Source organism: Antennarius striatus, chromosome 19 (assembly GCF_040054535.1).
Source record: "Antennarius striatus isolate MH-2024 chromosome 19, ASM4005453v1, whole genome shotgun sequence".
In the NCBI taxonomy this organism is placed as follows: Eukaryota; Metazoa; Chordata; class Actinopteri; order Lophiiformes; family Antennariidae; genus Antennarius; species Antennarius striatus.
The window spans coordinates 8212441-8233456 of NC_090794.1; the positions used below are offsets into that span (position 1 = coordinate 8212441).

Genomic DNA, 21016 nt, shown 5'->3' on the forward strand with positions numbered 1-21016 from the left:
TTCAGCTACCACTACTTACTGACCTGTGGTGTGAAAGATTTCTGTCAGAGAAGGTCAGGAAATCAGCACTTACTTGTTTTGCTGCTCTAACAGCAATTCTAAATGTCGTCTCACCTGTCTGCAGACAAACCTAAGGTCCACCAAAGCATAACAACTCCCCTCTTTGCAGCTAGTACTACATCAATACATCCACGAGTGTCATGCTGCTGTTACTCTTCCTACAGACTCCTGCAGACAGTGCTGATTCATTCTAGGCTCAATACATTTTACACCACATTAAGGAAATAGTAAGCAATATCTGTCAAGTTACAAATCTTACAAAAGTTTGATATCTTGGATACAGCTGTATTTTTTGTATTAGACATCTGAGTTGTAAATACCGCATCATTTGCTGGCTCAAATGCAAACTTAGCTTTTAATTCCCTAGCTTTTAATTGTAAGCCTATATCCTACTCAAGCGTACAAGACTATTGCTAGCAAGATGATAGAGTTAACTGAAGGAAAATGGAATTAGCAGAAAATTCAATTCAAGTTCCAGAAAGTGAAAAACAGGTAATTAATAATGTGGTATTCTTAGCTATTCCTTACAGACTAACAAACTGCCTTGTCCTGTGTTTGTTTAACTTCACTGAGGAGAAAAGACATTAAACAATGGGATAAAATTAATATAATTATTGTAGCTGCAAGGATATCCAAAGGTACAATGACATCTGTCTCAATAATGGAACATAATTGTGGCAATGGAATGAAAACCAATCAGAAAACGGTGACAATCTTTACGACGTTCTCTCAAAGCTCTACAAAGCAACTAATCTAAAGCAAAAAAAAAAAAAAAGTCCACCTGTCTCCAAACTCTGTCCATCACTGCTACCCTGATTACCTGTCTCAGGTTGCGTGTCACTTTGATGTCGTGCCAGGCGTTGTCATTGAATTTTCCATTGACTGGCTCGACGATGGCCTCAAAGGCCCCTGAACCCAGATTGATGACGAGAGAGACGGCCCCATCCTTTAGCGCCAGGTTGACATAGTCGGCAGACTTCCCTGTGTGCAGGAGGAGGCCGTTGCGCTGCCAGGTCTTGAAGGACAGTGTGATCTCATCGCTGCTGCTCTGGATGGGGTTCTGTGACAAGTCATAGCAGAAGTACTCTGAACCACGGAAGGTGGCCACATTCTCCTCCCTCGCTGAAATGACAAAGGGAAAAAAATGATGAAATAGTAGAAGGTTTATAACATGAAATGAGCCCGGACTTTGTTGGTCATTACATCAATCATGGAATATGCACAGTAAACATGAGAACTATGGTGTAGATTAGGTTATATAAAGCAAACAGGCACAAAAGAACATTGCTGATGATAACTCCAACTACAATAATCCCATCATTCATTTCAGACCATATAACCCTATATATGACTGTGAGTTTAGGTTTCACATACAGCATCTACACAGAGTACTTATGATGGAATATTATTCCTTACTAATGGTGATCATAAATCAAACTTGGTCAGATTTTACCATTTTTATCATTTCAATGTGGAAAAGTGACCACCTGAGCCCATTCTCGACACAGAAAAACAGTAAGGTGAGACAGAAAGTGAGGAAGATGGATTGAAAGCATGAGAGAGGAAAAATAAAATTGATTTGCTAAGAAAAGTTTCTACAAGGAAGGAATTGTAGACCAGTGGGGTAGTGTTTCCTTATGATGCTTGATGAAATAATTGACATTTCTCCTGTTTCTAACAAGGTAATAAGTAAGGTCAGACACACAGTCAAGTTCCTGTGTGGTATGTTGATTGGAAATGGCAGCACTAATTCTTTGATGCGGCTAAATGAGTTCTATACATAGTACAAAGAGTCCAAAGTTTAACCATTAAGCAAATTCATAAAACCAGTTTACCTACCAACAATACCTCTTTCTATACATCAATTTATTTCACTTGTATCCAGCATTTTCTTTTAGTTTCATGGAAAAGTCACAAGGGCCAAAAAAGAAGGGAGGAAAAGCAGCCTATTAAAGAAGGAAAACAGATGTGAGGTATGAGAAATAAATGCATGCTGGCTGCAGGCTGTAACGCTTCAGTTTGTTGTTTTGGATCAGGCTATATGTAAACATGAGGAAGCAATGCTGTGGAGCTGCCAGAAAGATACAAAATAAATAAATAAATAAGAACGTGAATATGGAAACTAAAAGGAAACTGGACAAGGACTGTGTGGATGATGGGGTACCGATTCTGGTCATTGAGAGATACTCCCTTTTGGAGCCAAACTAATGTCTGTACTCATCACAGAGACAAGAGGAAATGGTATGAGAGACAACAAAGGCTCTGTGAAAGCCCTCATCCATGCACCAGGGGAATAAATAGAAACCCATTATTAACATTGAGACAGCACAACAGAGGTAGCAGAAAGTACATTGCAGAACCCCCTCCATCTCCAGTTATTGCTTGCATCTAATCTAGGAAATTGCAAAAGCGTAAGCTGTACAAAGGAGCCACTACTTTTTATATCTGCATTATGTTTTTGCTGCACAATTATCTTGAACATCAAACATAAAATGTAAAAATTGTAAATATCTTAAGTTAAAAAAGTAATAGGCATTTCTACGCTTCTCCATAGCTTTTTGCATAAATCAGCCAATGGCAGTTTCTGAGGCTTTTTAAAACACTGATTTGAGCCTAGATAATAAAGTTGGTTACAATGGCAACAAGGTTTTCAATTAAATGGATCCCATTGCTCAGTTGTTTTCAATTCACTTCATCAGTAGATGCCAAACACCTCTTTAGAAACAATACAATTTTCGAATCCAAATCGACATTGGCAGATCTTATCTTGCCTGGAGGGCGCTTACATCTAGCTTATGGCAAATATGGGTCAAAAACATTTAAATGTGTTTGCTGAGAAAATACCTTTGATCCAGCAGTAATTTGGATAATTTATTTAAAAAAGGGGTCTATATTATGATTTAAAATTCTACAATGAAGTATAATGATGCCTCATATCCACTTCACTTTTGATCATGTGTCCTTTCACCAGACTCCAGGTTTATCCTGTGTACTGTAATGATTTATCTCAGAATATAAAACTGCATTGAAAAGTATTCAGGGTTACTTTATTACTAAAGGTGCCACCAGAAAAAAAACTATTATGTGGTAAAAAAGGTCCTAACTTCACAGAATACAAGCTTGCTCTTTTTAAAAAAACAACTGTGTCTTTGCACAATGTTTGCGTTAACTTTGAGATTTTGTTAACCTTTGAGATTTTAATCATTAACATTGTATTATTTTCACATTCGAGGAGCTTAAAATAAGATTTGCTCAAGTAAAAGACCAGCAAATTCTTTTAATCATGTAACCAACACCCAGCTTTCCTGTAAAACTTGATATTTCATATATTTTCATATCATATTTTCATATTTATATCACATTTTTCCAATAAATACCTTCACTAACACTAAAATAGAAGGTTACCAGCTTATGGTTTCACTCTCATATGTGTATTAATTGGAGTGATGTAATTAAAAAGTAGCTATGAAGCAGTAAAGAAAATCAATATAACATTGTTGCTATGAATAATAGAGAAAGCAAATTGATATATTGCAATATTTGTGCACCTCAGCAATATTAAACCCTTGGTAAGTGTATACGGATCCATAAAATCCAGGGGAAATGCATTGCCTGTTGAGACATGTTCTGCAAGGATCTGTGGCTTTCAAATCGATCATATAGCAGGGTCATTTTCCCTTATTTTCACCAAAGTCATCAATATTCCATTTGCGTGTTGCCAGGCCCACGCACTGGGAGTAGGGGTTCGATTTCAAAATCCACTGGAAGCAATTAGGTCCTTCATTACCATCTCCCATATTCTTCCGCTCACCCTAGCCATGCACACCCAGCTGTCTGAGCTAGCTATGACCTCGAGGGCCTTCTATTTGAGAGTACTTTCACCTGACAAGGATTCAACCTGCAACTTTCAACCTGTTTAAGATCACTACAGGATGTCAAACTGTTCTTAATCACTGTGGGGAGCCAAATACTTAAGACACATAAAAGAAATGTAGATGAATTTAGTGATAGGATTAGACACAGGAGGCTTTGTAATTCCTGTAAGAAAATATTGACTGACAAGCTCTTAAGCCTCACTACACACAGATGCTGGTTGGGCAACTCACACTTTTCTTGACACTTCTCTTCCTTGAGATTAACTCAGTCTCTTCCAACATCCAACATATCTCATGCATGTTTACTCTACTTGCAGATAAACAAGCCCGAAGTTCCAGACATTATGGTAGAAAGTTCTTCCTTAAGCTATTCATGTTTTTGTGACACCCACAAGAAATTCAAGTCATTCAAAGCTGTGGCTTCATCCCACACAATGTACAGTATTTCACAACATCTGAAAATATTTGTTTCTTCTGATCATTTGTCTGCCTCAATTCTCTTTCCTTTTTCTACCCAAAATGTAGTAACAGTAACAGTCAAATCAGGATGGTTAGCCAAATGCGACATAACACAAGCAGTACATTCAAACATCAGGCTATTACTAAACATGTAACTGTGAAGCTCAGCAGCAAAGCAACACGTCAGATACATTTGGAACATCACTGATGATATCTCTCTTCAAAGGAGGCAACACTGTCAGACAGGCTCATGCTGGAGAGAGACATGGTTGACTATTTTCCATGGTAATACTTAACTGTCACATTACTAGAGAAGCAAAACAGCAATTGAATGATTCACAATTACAATCATTAGCAGCTAGAAGTTCATAAGGCTTGTAATAGATTCATGGTCCAGTCAAAAACTATACAATAGTCTGCTCTTGTGCACCCTCAATATGCATGCATGATCTATTTCAGAGGTTGAAGTAAATTGTCACCCTCACACGTCTTTTTCCATCTTGTGTTTCACCTAACCTTGTGAAACTGCGGCGGACAGCCTGTCTGAGGGTGATGTCTGCACACACAGACTGAGGGGAAGTGGCCAAGACAGGCATAAAGACAGGGATAAACATAAACAGAAGTGACACGAAGGAAGAAAAAGAGTTTGCAACAAAAGGAAGAAAGGAGATGAAGGCGAGGGGAGCGACAAAAAAGACAGGGGGGAAAAAAGACCGTTGATGGAGGGGAAGCAGAAGCTAGACATGTGGAAGAGAGAGAACCTGTTCCATTGGGGTCGCAGATAAACTAGGTGACAATGTGCATTAATGCCAACAGCCTTGCCAAGAGTCTTTTGTGATTGATAAGGCTTCTTACTTCACCAAGTACCACAGAGTGACCCAAACACACTCTCCAACTCCTACTGCTCTTTCCTCAAAGCAGACCATAAATACAACTATTTCTTCTTGTCAGATTTCTTCTCATTCTTAGATGTAAAGCTCTTTCAATTTGTCTCCAACAATTGCAATCCAGACGCCTCTTCAAAGACCCTCTTCTAAGAAAAAACACTGCAGTACTGTAACACAATACATTTTATTTTTTGTAGCATTTAAAAAGCCCATTAAGAAACTAAATGTAAACTTCACAATTTTTAAGCATCAGGAACTGCTGGAGGGAGAAATTAGGGGAAATTAGAAGAATGTCGCATCTTGACTGCAACAGATTAAGATTCATTAGAGTAAAGGCTAGCACTGCACATGGAGGGGAAGCAGGCTGGTCAGCTTAGGCGACACACTTCTACATCCCTGTGATTATCCTCAGTGGATTGGTAATTTTATTAATAGACCTACAGAGCCAGCAAACCTCTGGGTTAACTGTGTGGCTGTCGTCTTATTGGCTGAGGGAGACACATAGGATGTGAACTTGTTGGAGAATCTTGGTGTAAAACAGGGTCATGTCTGCGCTCATAGGCACTTAACTTCTGCATCTTTCAGTAACACTTGACTTACCACTGAGATATTTTAACAAGTTCTCCATGTGATTGATTCCCACAAACTTTGATATAAACTTTATCAGATTAACCTATTTAATTCTTTAGATTCTTTCTTAATGAGATAGATTTACATAAAATTAGTTATGGAAAATCACAGACCTCAAAGGAGAGATCATAATTACTGTGATGACCTTTTTCCCTTTCACGGTAAATTGGGATTGACATGTCAATGATCAGTTTAAGATATCTAAAAATACAAGTTGGGTTGATGAAGCCTTCAATAGCCTTCTCTCTATATTTTGTACATTCTGAGATCATAACATATTAAACTTCCAGAGACTTCTTAAAGTATGCTCACAAAAAGACGAACTGGCGAGTGAGACGGGCCTTATAGAATTTTATAAAGCTGCACAATTGCCTTTTTAAACTGAGACGGAACTGTAATTTGAAACGGATGATTCCTATCATATTTGCTTCGTAAGCAATATACATCGTCTTCGTGCATCCTCATTAGCATCTGCAAGTCTACACTAGTGGCTGTCACTTTCAGTGTCGCATTTGTTCAGTATTCAGTGTGTGTGTGTGTGTGTGTGTGTGTGTGTGTGTGTGTGTGTGTGTGTGTGTGTGTGTGTGTGTCTGTGTCTGCGTCTGTGTGTTGCTTAAACTCCACTGCTGATGGTCTCCGTGGAGTGAGAGATGAGGTTTAGAGTGACAACAGGGGGGATGGTGTGACTAGCAGGAGTGAACGATGGAGGGATGAAGGGTGTCTGGAGAATGGGGGCAGGCGCCTGAGGTCCAATCCCATCAACTGAGGCAATTGTGCGGATCGAACGCTGCAGTGAGGAGGTGGGAGGTGAGGATGAGTTTGCAGAGAGAAAAGAGAGAGAGTAAGACAGCATTGTGGTGACTTGACCTCTTCTATATACTCAACAATTAAGAGCAGAGGAGTTGCTGAGAAACAAATTGGAGGTAGAGGAGAGCTGAAGGACATGTCAGTGACATACTAAATGCAAATTAGGAGAACAGTGAACACTAAAATTATATAAAAAGTGACATTTGATCACTTGAAGTCTGAATTAAAGCTTTCATCGATGAATTAGCTAAAAGATAAAATGTCAACCAAGAGGCAAATTACGTAGTTACTCTAGTAATACAGTCTTATCCAGTAACTTGCCCGCACTGGCAAAATTTACTTCCAAAAAATTCCAAAAATGTGTTTGACAAACACTAGACAACAAAAATGCAAAACATAAATTTTGATTAAAAGTCAGGCAAAAATTAGTACTGCTTCAGGTGTGATGGATGTAATCTGTGGCTGTACACATTTAACGCGACATTTATAGCCACATTACATTTCTATTTGCTTCACGCCCTGCGTGATACAAGCATCTCCTATATAGAGACAGGAGGTATGCAAGCAATCAGGTACTTTGACTGCAGTATTAAAGTAATCCGTGACTGAAGCTTAAATGATGCCAATTACGAAAGAAACTTTATTTAATGTCATGTTAAGAATTATAAATGTGGCAATTATGTCAAACAAATAGTCCACACAATCCAAATCACTTATAAACGACATATGATTTTACATATGTCACAAGTCAAAACTTATTAACTACTCAGGAGACTATGAAAACATTAAGTTTGAGACTTTAAAGCACATGTTGATATCTTTTGACAATATAATAGCGTGTGTAACTGTCAAGTATCTGTAACAAACTGGTTAATTCTAGGATAAACACTGTCTGTCTGCTGAAAGAGGCGAATTTGATCATGATATTCTTGTGAAGAACACTTGCAAGGTCAACTTCTTGTTTTGACTATATCATATTAACAAACCTTGATATCCCTAGGAAGAATGTAAACATGGTAATGCTCTAGGCCTAGGTTATATCTGGGACAAAGAATAATATCTGGAAGTGGATAAGAGTATGAACATCTGTCAAAATTCAATGGATGAACTGGTTGAAAACATTTAATGTCTGCGTTTGTTGACAACATATTGTAAAGAGAGAGATGTTCGTTGATTCTTCCACCCGTCATCCCTTTTTTTCCCGGTTGTTGTTGATGTTGTAAATGTGATGAAGGTGCAAAGTCTGTTATATTAATATGTCTGGAAAAAAAAACAAACAAACAAAAAAAAAAAACTAAACTAAATTTGAAAAAAAAATTTTTTTAAATGTCATTGGAACAGTGGAGTGCCCATATCTACAACAACTACAACCACCGTTATGTTTCTTGTAAACATTAGGAAAACAACATTTAAAAATCTAGTCTTTTGTGACTCAGTGCGTTTTACAAGATTTAAGAAGTAAAAGTAGAAATTTTCATTTAAACCAGATAGCAAAGTATCATGATTCAAATTTTAAACCTAAGGAAACAAAGTCCAAATCTATTTGCACTTCAGGGAAAAACAAAAATCAGAGGTGACAATCATCAAATTGATTCTATTATCCCTTTAAAGTAAGAATATGGTTCAATTTCCTGAGCAGCTGAAAATTTCATTTTTTATGACATCACTGATTCTTTATTGTGAGTTTCTTTTGTCAAATATAAATTTAATTACTGCAGGTACTTCGGCTCTCATTAATTCTCACTTGGCTCTTTAAATAGCTCTGCTGCTACATCACAGAACTATGGAGACATCCACAGTCTGTTCTACTTCTCTCAACAATCGTACAGTCTCTGACAGATTGTCCTGAATGCCATCATCAGCCTAGCAGCTGCAAATACGAGCCAGAATGGGAAGTGACGGCAGTCGGCATTGTACTGAACTCTTTTTATTCACCAAGAGTATAATACCATGACTGATAGGCATCACTCTGCACCTGTGTGCTCCAAAGCTATTAATTTTCATGTAAATAAGATTTCCTGTTTTTCCTGTTTTATGATCAAAATGATTACTGCAATCATCTACATTCACTCAATACCAACCTGTAAGTAATGTAAACGTTATGCATATCTTTAGTATTATGACTGTACATACTGTCTCCACATGTGAGTGTTCTATTTTGTTTGTTTTTACACCCTGTAGTGGGACAGACAGAGCCTCCCCTGGAGCCTGTCAGTCATACTGAGCGGTGTTGCCTTATTGGCTATTATCTATTCTGTCAGAAGCTTGGCCGGGCCTCCACTTCCCTACATCAGTCTCTGACAGGACTCGTGCTGTCTGTAGATGAACCATGAAGCTGCACGCTCCTGCTGTTATTATTAGTTTTGGTGACAGAAGCTGCTGCCACCCATGACTACACATACGTCACCTCCTGCTGCGCTACTTCTCATAAGAATTATCATCATTTGATTAATGAGAGGGTCATTTGCCTTGAGAGGTGTTTCTGTTTATATATAAATTCTAACTTTACCACTTGTCTTTTGAACCTGAACATATCATTTCACAACTAAGATCACACTGCAACAGCAAATACAGTGCTTTATACAGCTGCATATGATTGATTGTCACTTATCCATTACGTATGCTGTATATGCAAAGCATATATTTTTAACAGTTGCTTATAGCATGTTACGTTTGCGTGCGATCAACCAGCCCATTTGTTTAAATTTTTTTCAAAGAGTGTACAGCTTCTAGAGTGAATCCTTTCCGTTTCCTATTCTTTTATGATACTGCATGGCAGATATGAACTTTACATCGATTATTCCTACTGTGAGGTAATGTGAAGGTCTTTCAGAAGGCTTGACATTCAGAACATTCAATAGTCTCTGTAGCATGATTCCATGAGATCATATTCCAGTAAAAACAACAGACTTGATACCAAAATACACACAGGTTTGGGAAATTACATAGATATCCCATCAATATTGCTTTTAATGGGGTAATTTTACATTTCTTCATTTTTTTTAGATGCTGCGGTAATATTCTGACCCTTAAATCCCACAAAGTTCTGTAAAGTTGAATGCATGAGTGATGAGGCGGTCACGGAATTGTCTTATTTCCTGTGAATTCACATATTTGAGGAAAATGCACTTATTACATTTTTTTTTTTTCTTTTTTTACTTTGGACATTTGGCCTTTGGCTTGGAAAAATATCTTCACACATTGAAACCAGAATAATGGATTGAAGTAAATAAGCTACTGGTTTCTTTATAAATCTGAACATTTTCCAAGCTGACATGAAAAAAATATCACTTTTTTTCTTCATTGTAAATGAAATGGAGTAGAATAGTAAAGTCCCTCTCCTCCGATTGAAACAGATTAGCACGCATTCCTAGTCAAAGCTTGGGCCATCTAATATTTATTACCTCTATAACTTACCCTCCTGTCGACTGCCAGAACATTTAGTTGCACAAAGGGAGGGGAGGGGTGAAAAGGCGAACAGTGGTGCCATAAAAGGGACAATGAAAAAAACATGACTCACTGTGAAAGAGCCCTTAAAGCCAATGTAATCTGGATGGTGAGGTAGAGGAGGTTGCCAAAGACAACTAATGACTTGCAGCCTGTCAGGCTGTGACCTCGTCAATACAACCTAACACATTGAGTGCTGCTTTAAGGCAGAGGTGAACATCAAATTGGTCGCATTGTTGTCCTCTTAGACAAGAGTGTAAATTATTTTATGGTTGACAAACATAGAAAAATAAGAAGATCATACACATGGAATATCCCCTCACTTGTGATAGTATTGTTCAACAGCATGTAGGAAGCAAGGACAATGACAAATTCCTGGAAAGCTGACAAGAGTATGCAATGAAACTGCTGACAACGAAAGGAAGCATGTTCAACACAGCTTAGTGAAAAGAAGGAAAAAAACACATGCTGTAGCTTTAAATACAGCTCGAACCAGTTGTAGCCTGTAGCCAAAACAATATGTGACTCTCATTGTGCCTGTTACACCGTGTGCTTGCTTTAGGAGTGTGTGCGGACATTTGCAAATGTGTGTTCTTTCAAGAGATTTCTTTAGCTTTCTCTGCCTTTTAACCCTTAATAGCAGAGATGATTGCACAGAGCCCACAATGACCTATGGATGATGCTGTTATCACAATGTCAATATAGTGTTTGTCACATACAATAGACATAGACATACACTCACACATAAATGGGTGAATGGTGATTTTACAATATCTTGGCAACACACACTAATCACCCCAAGAAAACAACCACATACACACACATGGAAATCCTTCGTCACATGGTAGCAACACTGATGATGGAGGTCAAGCTATCCTTAGCGGGATGTTTTATGTTGTTGTTTTTTTCCCCCAGTGGATCCTATTCCATCCAACCCCATGTTTCTCTTCCCTCCCATTACTCTGCTACATGTTTCCTTGAAAAGTGTGGTCACAGCTCCAGGGTATGGGGGATGGAGTTATAGCCTCATCCTTGCTGAATAACCTTAGCTTGGTTGGACTAAGATCAGCAGCTTCAGCATTCTCCTCACAGATTTCTAAAAATAGCAGAGGAGATCCACAGCCTCGCTACAAATAAGCAATTGTCGTGGCTGAAGTTTTCTGAAATCATGCGTACAATTAGGTCTCAGTTGTGTGCATGTTTGTGTGTGTGTGTGTGTGTGTGTGTGTGTGTGTGTGTGTGTGTGTGTGTGTGTGTTTGTATGCCAAAATCCAGTGTTGGGCTAAAATTGATCTATGTAAGTTTGGAAAGCACTTCCTTTTTCATAATATATTTGATTACATTTTTGAATTACAACAGGAAAATTTCTCACTGTGGGACTAATAAAGGCATATCTTATTTTCAGCAAATTCCCTTTCAAAAGCTGCTGATAGTGGATATGTTCACACAAATTTAGTGTAAATGTGTTTGTTTTTTTTCTAAAATGTACATTATTGTAACTCTTTCCATGATTGGAATCCAGTCCACTGATCTTGACACAGTCAAGTAGACACATTTAAAATGTATAAGATTTTAAATGTGTGGAGGTCCACATTTATAATACAGTAATGCTAATATTTATGCCCATTACATACACTGTACATTCATACATATAACTTCTTAGTTGTTACAAAAAAACATACTAACTCACATACTAACTTAGCAATAGGAATATTCAGGAAGAGGAAAATACGGATGTGGACGGGGATATTAAAAGATGCCAGAGATGAGATGACAGCAGTTTATGAAATAACATCAAAGTTACACAGGTAAAGTACATACAGATTGTGCAATACTGTCACACACAAGTCAATAACATTATCCCTTCTCCGCCTTGATGACGGTTATTAGCATGGAGAAGCAAACGGCTCTCTTCAATGACACTCTGGAGATAAAGGGATAAATCACCACAGTGAGAGTATGGGCGTGAAATATTGAGAGAGAACAAGAATGACAGCCACATACGGAAATATATGCTCAGGTAAAGAGGCAGTTAAGTCTGGGTGGTACCACTTTTTATTTTTTGTAAAGGACAGACAATGTGATGGAAGGTCTCTCTTTCCCCATCCCCTTTTATTCTCTGTCTCACCCTCACCCTCCATCTCCCTACCTTTTGCTTTATCACATAGAAAGCCTGCTCTACTTGGCCTGCTTCTTTACAAGACATCCCCTTTGTTACCACTGCCCCCCAACTCCCCTTTCAGTGTCTGCCTGCTTTCAATCTACTGAATCACTTCAAAAACAAGCACAGAAGAACAAATGCCAGAAGGCTTTCTGTACACCTCACGGACTCATGTAGCCTACTTCCACAGCACTACAAGCATTATGTTAAGTTTATAGCTCTTTAAGTGAGGAATGAGTTATGTTATTGCTTTGGGTGTCATTACTAACCCACATAAAGCAATAAAAAAGGTATACAAAGACATCATTTAAAAAGGAACATCTTTAAAAGACAGTTAACTTTTTCATTTATACATATGTCAAAAAACTTTGAGGATCAGAGATACCTTGCAATTCAGATCACGACTTTGACTGATGATAATTATTTTCAATTTGAAATTAAAATGTATAGTTATATTGTTGTGAGGGATAAGACTACACTGTAACTAATCAATTTAAGAGACACTGTTTTCCAAACTTTTCTTAAAAAGCCTATGAAAAACACAAATGTCTGGATGCTGTTGAACACATCTCCAAGCTAAAAAGTAAGTCTCAGGACAGTCATGTCAGTGTGTGTGTGTGTGTGTGTGTGTGTGTGTGTGTGTGTGTGTGTGTGTGTGTGTGTGTGTGTGTGTGTGTGTGTGTGTGTGTGTGTGTGTGTGTGTGCGTGCATGCGTATACCAATCAGAGTAAATGCTGATTCCTGTTGGACAGCTGGCTGGATGCTAGAGTGGTTAGCTCCACCCTGCAGGCTATCACTCCAAATGTCTATTTCCAGAGCTTGTGTGTGTGTGTGTGTGTGTGTGTGTGTGTGTGTGTGTGTGTGTGTGTGTGTGTGTGTGTGTGTGTGTGTGTGTGTGTGTGTGTGTGTGTGTGTGTGTGTGACCAGTTAGATCTGGGGGAGAATGTAACCATAGCACTACACCAGAGGCTGCTCCATATGGATGCGGTGCTGACGACCAGGTAGGAGTAAAAAGATGTGAATGGTGGCAGCTAGGAATAAAAAAAATGCAGAAAAAGAACAAAAACCAACAATTATATTAAAATATGACACATGTCTATCCATTTCATGGGTGTCTTGGTGGCGCAGTGGGTAGTACTGTCGTCTCACAGATGCAAGGTTCCAGGTCTGAGTCTTTTCTGTGCAGAGTTTAGAATGTTCTCTCCGTGTTTGCATGGGTTCTCTCCGGGTTCTCCAGCTTCCTCACACCCCCAAAATCATGCATTCATTCATTCATGAATGAATACATTTCAATATTTGGATAACTATATAGGTTAAGATGTGATGATGATGATGACAATGACAATGATGATGATGATTGCTAAACTGTCTCTGTGGAACTACATGAGAGAGCCAGAGAAGAGGTTGCTGGCCAAAGAAGAGGACAAAAATAAAATATAACAGAAGGAACCAACTAGTGAGTGATGCATGCTTATTGCACATTTGTATTTCTGTGTGTCCTTTGCTATTTATTCCAACATTTTGTCAACAAACTGCTATGTCTGAAACTTTAATGAGCAGCACTGGGATGAGAAGAGGGACATTTCTGAATTGCCTCGACAAACAGTCGATTTGTAATTATTCATGTTGACACATTTAAACTGATGCGACTGAGGAATCAGGAGGCTGCGATTCGACAATGGGAGATACTGTTACCCAAGCGGGATGACTATTTCTACTTCAGCTTTAATGTTCTCCTGAATTGTACTGAGATAAACAATGTGGAAATAAGCAGTGTTGAAATATTTATAATCTGGCCATTCAAGCAGTGAAATCATGACCTAGCGAAGAGTGTGTGTGTGCTCAACTTTCTGTTGTAGTATGGGTGTGTCATTCATCCACTAACAGACAGATACCCTCATCACAGATTGACTCTCACAAACTGCACCAAGGATGAAGTCACCAGCACAGTGACTGAATAGATGTCAGATATCCATTAACTCATACTCCAGAGACTCCAGTGGAGGACATACAGAGCTAAACCCCAAACCCTCAAAAACATATTAGACCATAAATTTAATCCACCATCCATCCATCTTCAACCGCTTATCCAGGGCCGGGTCGCGGAGGCAACAGTCTCAGGGGGGATGGCCATACTTCCTTCTCCCCGGGCACCTCCTCCAGCTCCTCCAGGGGGATCCCAAGGCGTTCCCAGGCCAGCCGAGAGACAGTCCCTCCAGCGTGTCCTCGGTCTTCCCCAAGGTCTCCTCCTGGTAGGACATCCACGGAAAATCTACACAGGGAGGCATCAAGGAGGCATCCGAAACAGATGCCCGAGCCACCTCAGCTGGCTCCGCTCGAGGCGGAGGAGCAGTGGCTCTACTCGGAGTTCCTCCCTGCTGACTGAGCTCCTCACCCTTTCTCTAAGGGTGCCCCTAGCCACTCTACAGAGGAAACTCATTTAAGCCACTTGTATCCAGGATCTTGTCCTCCAGGTCATGACCCAAAGCTCATGACCATAGGTCAGAGTAAGAACGTAGATTGACTGGTAAATCGAGAGCTTTGTCTTGCGACCCAGCTCCTTCTTCACCACAACAGACATATACCTGCTCTGCCAGTGGATCCAGCTCACCACCAAGTGGTGATTGGTTGACAGCTCTGCCCCTCTCTTCACCCGAGTGTCAAATACACGCGGTCGGAGGTCTGATGATACGACAACAAAGTCGATCATCGTGTCGTGGTGCCATGTGCACATATGGACATCACTGTGGTTGAACAAAGTGTTCATTATGGTCAAACCGTGACTAGCACAGTGACTAGCACCCGTCCCATACGGTTTCCTTGGTGGTTGGTGAGTCCACCGGAGCTTGGGCCCATGTAGTACTTTCGGGTTGAGCCCGGCCGGGCCCTGTGGGCAGAGGACAGGCCACCAGGTGCTTGAATACAAGCCCCAACCCCGAGCCTGGCACCAGGGTGGAGCCCTGGTCGCACCATACTGGGCGACCTCACGGTCCCTGTTGTTTTACTTGCCATGGGGTTTTGTTACTGTTCTTAGTCTGGCCCGTCACCCAAGACCTGCTTGCCAAGGAAGACCCTAGCAGGAGCAATTGCCCCTGACAACATAGCTCCTGGGATCATTCGGACACTCAAACTCCCCCACCACAATAAGGTGACAGCTCTCGGGGGAGTAAATTTAATCCAATATTCATAAAACATTCCCTTGAATAGACAGACGCTGGTTGTTACCAATGACAGATTCCTAGGCTATGAGCTCTGAACGCATGAGTGGTGTGCACATGCATGTTTGCATAACAATGGAGGTCCTTCAAAGAACTTTCAGTCACTATTTATGATCCATTAGCCTGTAATAAGCATCATACATTCCCTCTTGTGGCACAAATCAAAAGTGAGTGAGAGAGAGACATTTGAGGGCACTTAAAAGTCGGCCACAGAGCTAAACAATGTCGTGATTAGTGCAGTTCCGGTCTATGATGTGGTATTTAATGGACATGTGTCTAAGTATAGAGCTGAAGAGGTTCATCCAGCAGTCATATGCCTGATTCTTAGTCAAACCTCCCCTGGGTGTGGATTGCCACATGTATGAACTCCCTCTAAACAAAGGCTTTTCCTCCTTTGTTCATGGGGCTGGTACGATTTAGTCACAGAAATGGGTTTACACAATCAGAATGACAATGCAATATAAAGCAGCCCATATACCTCAAAAAAAAAAAAAAAACCCATGATAAAATACACATAAAATATACTGTATGTTGAGCATGCTTTAGAATAATATATTAAAGCATTCAGATGTATTTGCAGCTCTTGGTGTAGAACTAGATGTAGTAGATGTACACATAGCAGAGGCAGTCTATTTAAAGACATCAGGTCCACTATTTGCTTGTCTTTGTTCAAAAGAAAAAAACGGTGTGACAATAACCTATGCTGGTATAAGCATGTATAAGCCTGCAATCTAGAGAGAGTATTTTATATTCATGCGTATGTACTATGAATACAAATATTTATACTGAACTAAATATGGCACACTCTTTTGTATGCAACAGCAAAAATGCTTACATGCTCTTTCTCTTATTGACAGAACACCACCTGTTCTTGCAGAACATTTACACAATAACAGAAAGAATTGGAAGAACAGTGGCTAAAGTAAAAATGTTAGAAGGTCCTTTTTAATTTGTATGATTCTTGCAAAATGTGGCAGTGGAGATGTCGGGAAGGGGGGGGGGGGGATTCAGGGCTAAACAGGTAATCACAGCATTTTCTTGTGCAAACTCAAGCAATGAAAAAAAAACACTGCTGAGAAGAGAAAAGCAAAGAGGAAAAATCAAATAGTGGCTAAATCAACAAACTTGAAATAAGCGGTGCCGTCGAAATATCCGTCGGACCCTGAGGGCAACACTGCATTCTGCATATAGTGGGGGTTTTTTTCTCCTGCTCTCCTTTTCTTATCTTCAGTTTTACTTCAAAGACTAACACTTGCAGAATTCAAGTCAGGTGATGCCGGTGCTAGTGGTGGTGATGGGGGTAAGGCTCACAATATGCTGAGTGCATGCCACATCACACATCTTTCACTCTTTTATGTGCTAATCATCATCAGCGCAGCAGCCGATGGAAGATGGATGAGAATATAATGAAGGTTTAGGATGTAGTAAGTGACTGGCATGGACTGTCTGCCCTCCTCAGCCTCGCCAAAGACTCCTTGACATCTGCTTACTCCATAATTTGTATCTACTCCTGCTACTATCACAGGAAGCTGGCATACTCACAAGGGAAACATTCCAAACTTTCAAGCTCAATTAGAAAATGCCCCCATCCACCATCACCACCTCCAAAATCTCAAGAAGTTATCCTTTTAAGCATCTGAGAATAGCCGATAAGTGGATGACTTCATTAGCCCTAATGGATGCGGTTCCATCTTAATTATTAGAATAAAATAAGGCAGCATTGGTTGTGATAAGGTGTCATCAGAGGAGAAATAGATGAAGACTAGATCTCCAAGAAAGCTTTGAATTACAGTAGCAGGATGGGGCACTCTCTTAAAAAATAATGAATTAATTGAAAACCCAGGAATAATTCTGCCAGACAGGGAACTCTATCAGGACCACGCCACACATCTATCAGGGAAAGGCAGTAAGGCTTTTGGGGATAAAGCATGGAGGCATAAAGAGAGGCTATTTCCACGGGGATTCCTTGGAGAGGCCAGGCCCAACCTGTCGGCAGAGCCCGGCAATAAGAGGTCTCTCTAGGGGACTGCGGAGGATAAGAGGCCCCGGTGGAAGAACTCTCATGTCAGCACTTCAATCACTCCTAATCCCTGCTTAGTACACCCACTGCTATGGGAAGAAGAGAGGGGGAGCGCAGAGTGGAAATGGTGAGTGTGGAGGCTAAGAAGAGGAAAGATGAAGAGGAACAGAGGAAAGATAAAAGCTACACGAGTGGAAAAAAAGATTAAGAGAAGGAAGAAGATGAGAAACAAAGGGTAAAATTGCCAAAGGAATCGAAGAAGGTGAGCAAGCGGTGATAGTGTTTGAAACTGAGCAAAGACGCAAACTCAAGCACATTATAAGCAGCAACAAAACCCCTGCCAACAAATATATATTTTTGTCTTCACAAATCCAGATCAGAAGAAAGCACAGCAAACAGGAATGATGCATGAAATATCAATTATCATGAATGCACATGCCCGCACCAGAAGAAATTAATCTCACGGGTGACAGTGAAATTAAAACTTCAAAGGAAATGACTCTTACAAAAATGTACTTTAAATTATTCAAATCATGGCATTTTTGAAAAAGGTGGCAGTTATATTTACGTCTGTGAGACGTATTATAACAAAAGACCATAGGTGTGTTCTAAATTGGGTAAAAAGGATCTGTTCGGCTTTCTTCTGGGAGGGAAAAGCCCCTGCAACACCACCAGAAAAATGACCAGAAAACTACTTGTTCCACTTGTCACACAAATTACATGTTCTTGCTGTCCTGAGCTTCAGATGGGAATGCTTGTGTTGAAGAAGGATAGGATTATTCAAAAAAAAGGCATAGACCAGCAAACCCTAGGGATGTAAAAAAGAAAAAAATAGGTAGCACATCTATAGAGACACATTGCATCTATTTTTGAAAGCCAATTCTGCCAGGAGATAGAAGGGAGATATATATAGAGGGACAATCTGTTCTGTTGACCTGTGGTTACGTTGCAGAGACACCACATGACAACAGCGAAACCTTAACTGACGAATGTTACACATATGTACACCTAGTGTTTATGTGTATCTGTGTTTATGCATGTGTGTTCATGTGAGTTTGGATGGAGAGATTGACCAGAGGAGAGGAGAGAAGGATGGAAATGGAGCAGATGGACGAGGGGAGATCAGTAAAAGAGGATTACCGCACGTCAAACCATCATCGCACTCATAAAATCAGTCCACCCACATCGCTTCAGAGGCTCCATAGCCAATGTAGAGCAGGGATAATTTAAGGCCCGCAGACAATCTCCTTCCCTCACCCCTGATAGTAAACTGCTGCTGAGAGGGAGTGGACAGAAGAGACAGTTTAAATTAAGAGCAGGGGATTCTACAAGAGAGGGCGATTGAGAGTTTATCAAGATAAATTGTAACGGGTGACTGCTGGAAAGCTTAAAAGCTATTTCTCTACAAAAGGTTAAAGAATGTAAATGTATTAGTGAGTTGGAAAAACTCGCTGAGGGAAATTATTGTGTCAGCTCACGGCAGTAGTGTTTGCAAGAAATGTTGCACTAAACAGCAGCTGAACCTTTTAACGCTTACCTAACATCTGATTGTCACTGAAAACCACAGCGAGATTATCAGCCTCCAGCAAAACGATCATTTGCATGTAAATCCGCATGACCATACAGTAAAAATAAAAATAAAAAACATCAAAGTAGCTTTACAGTGAACATCAATGACAGCTTTTCGTGTGCTATGTGTTGATGTGATAAAATCTGACCACATTTTTCTACCGTTTTCACAACGGCACTTTTTCCAGGGTTAGCGTCGTCTTTGGAGGAGATACATACGGTAACATCCTCAGAGCTTTGAACAGTAAGATAGAAATGATGTTAAAAGCACCGCTCATAAAAAACAACCTTTCAACATGCTGTAGATACTGGTGATGTCCTAAATCATGGGCAAGCTAAAATTTTAACAGGTTGCTGAATAACCTCTGGAGTTTGTTTATTCTTTGTAGACATCTCAAGAATGTCTGTGTTTGTTATTTACTGGCTTGGTTTGACTATATACTTAACTATTTGACGTGTCAGAACAGCACAGCAGAATTTACATGTCTTTTTACAATGGGGCTATATTGGAAGGATGCCTTTAACCGACATTGTGTTTATCTTGAGTCAATAAGTTTTAAAGGCAGTGAGCTGAACCAGGCTGTAACAACAGGGTGTGGATAACAACACTTCATTTCCTCTTTATTTTAGCTATTTGTCTTTCCATCATACAACACAGCAAGTGAAACATGGTGTTTATCTGTTGGAGATGTGCTCTTGCAGTAGCTCCTCATCAAAGAGCAAACATCCCACTGTGACTATTGCTTCTTGTGCTCTCCTTACCTGTGGTATTAAAGAATAGCTATTATCAAAAATCTGATAATTCAATGTTTAAAACTACTGACATCATAAATCCTTCCCTGTGAAATTCCGTACTTAACATTTTTATTTCAATGCTTGATTATACAAGAGGAAAATGAGGAAATCAATTTTCAAAAACAGGAATCAAAGTCCACCTGCTGAGAGTGAACATGATGAAATGTCAAAGAAAGAATATATTAGGGACTACAAACAGGATGGCAGGAGAGACAAGAAACTTCAAACCAAAGAGATTCAGTTAGATGATATTCAGTTAGAACAGAACACATGGAGACTTTTAAAAAAAAATCCTGTTGCACATGAATTGAGTCTCACAGCACATGGATTTTCTTGAGCAGGAGATGGGGCTTGTCAGAGGTCACTTGCAATTTGCAAGACTGTACTGTAACTTGAATGGAGATTTTTGGTCATGGAAACACACAGTTTTGAGTTGCAACTAAAAAAAACACTAAACTTGCAGAAAAATCCCTGCAATTTCACCGGTGTGATTTACTGCCTTCCTCCTATTAATCACACATTCATGCCTGCACACAGACAAGAATGTGCGTGTTACTGGTTGTTGATTCTACAGTAAAAGATCATAATATGGCATTTCAGCACCATGGACAGATGCCCTGAAACCTTCAGTCTACAGTTCTGAATTATTTCACAGTTCAGATTGACTATTATTTTATTATTTCCAGTATGAGAAGAATAACAACTCTCAATGTGTCTATAACCCTCCCCTTAATTTTTTCATCTGTATGAATTCTTTACTTGTTTTGCCAGCTGGAGTTGTTGCCTGGGTTAGCGTAGTAGTAGTAGTAGTTATTGTAGTAGTAGTATTATGAGTAGCCTTACCTACTCTGACAGACAGAATTCGTTGCTGTGGCTAATGGCACACACTGCATGAGTGCGTATTAATCATATGCATGCTGTATTGGGCAGATGGTGGCTTTTTCTGCCAGTGTGGCATAAAGACATGATGGCTGGAGGACTGAGAGCCCCAAGAGACAGGGTGTCATCTCCTCTTTGAAAGCCGACCAACAAGGAAATATTCCAAACTCATGAGTCAGTTATGTAAACACTCTCTTCCTATTGCTCTG

General features: G+C 39.8%; 1 protein-coding gene across 1 annotated transcript in view; it reads right to left on the reverse strand.

Moving 5' to 3' along the window:
* LOC137613524 (neurexin-3b) overlaps positions 1-21016 on the reverse strand; it is a 253579-nt gene that overhangs the window by 199242 nt on the left and 33321 nt on the right. The window contains exon 4 of the mRNA XM_068342822.1: positions 881-1182. Coding sequence (XP_068198923.1) covers positions 881-1182 — 302 coding nt within the window. The remainder of the gene's footprint in view (positions 1-880; positions 1183-21016) is intronic.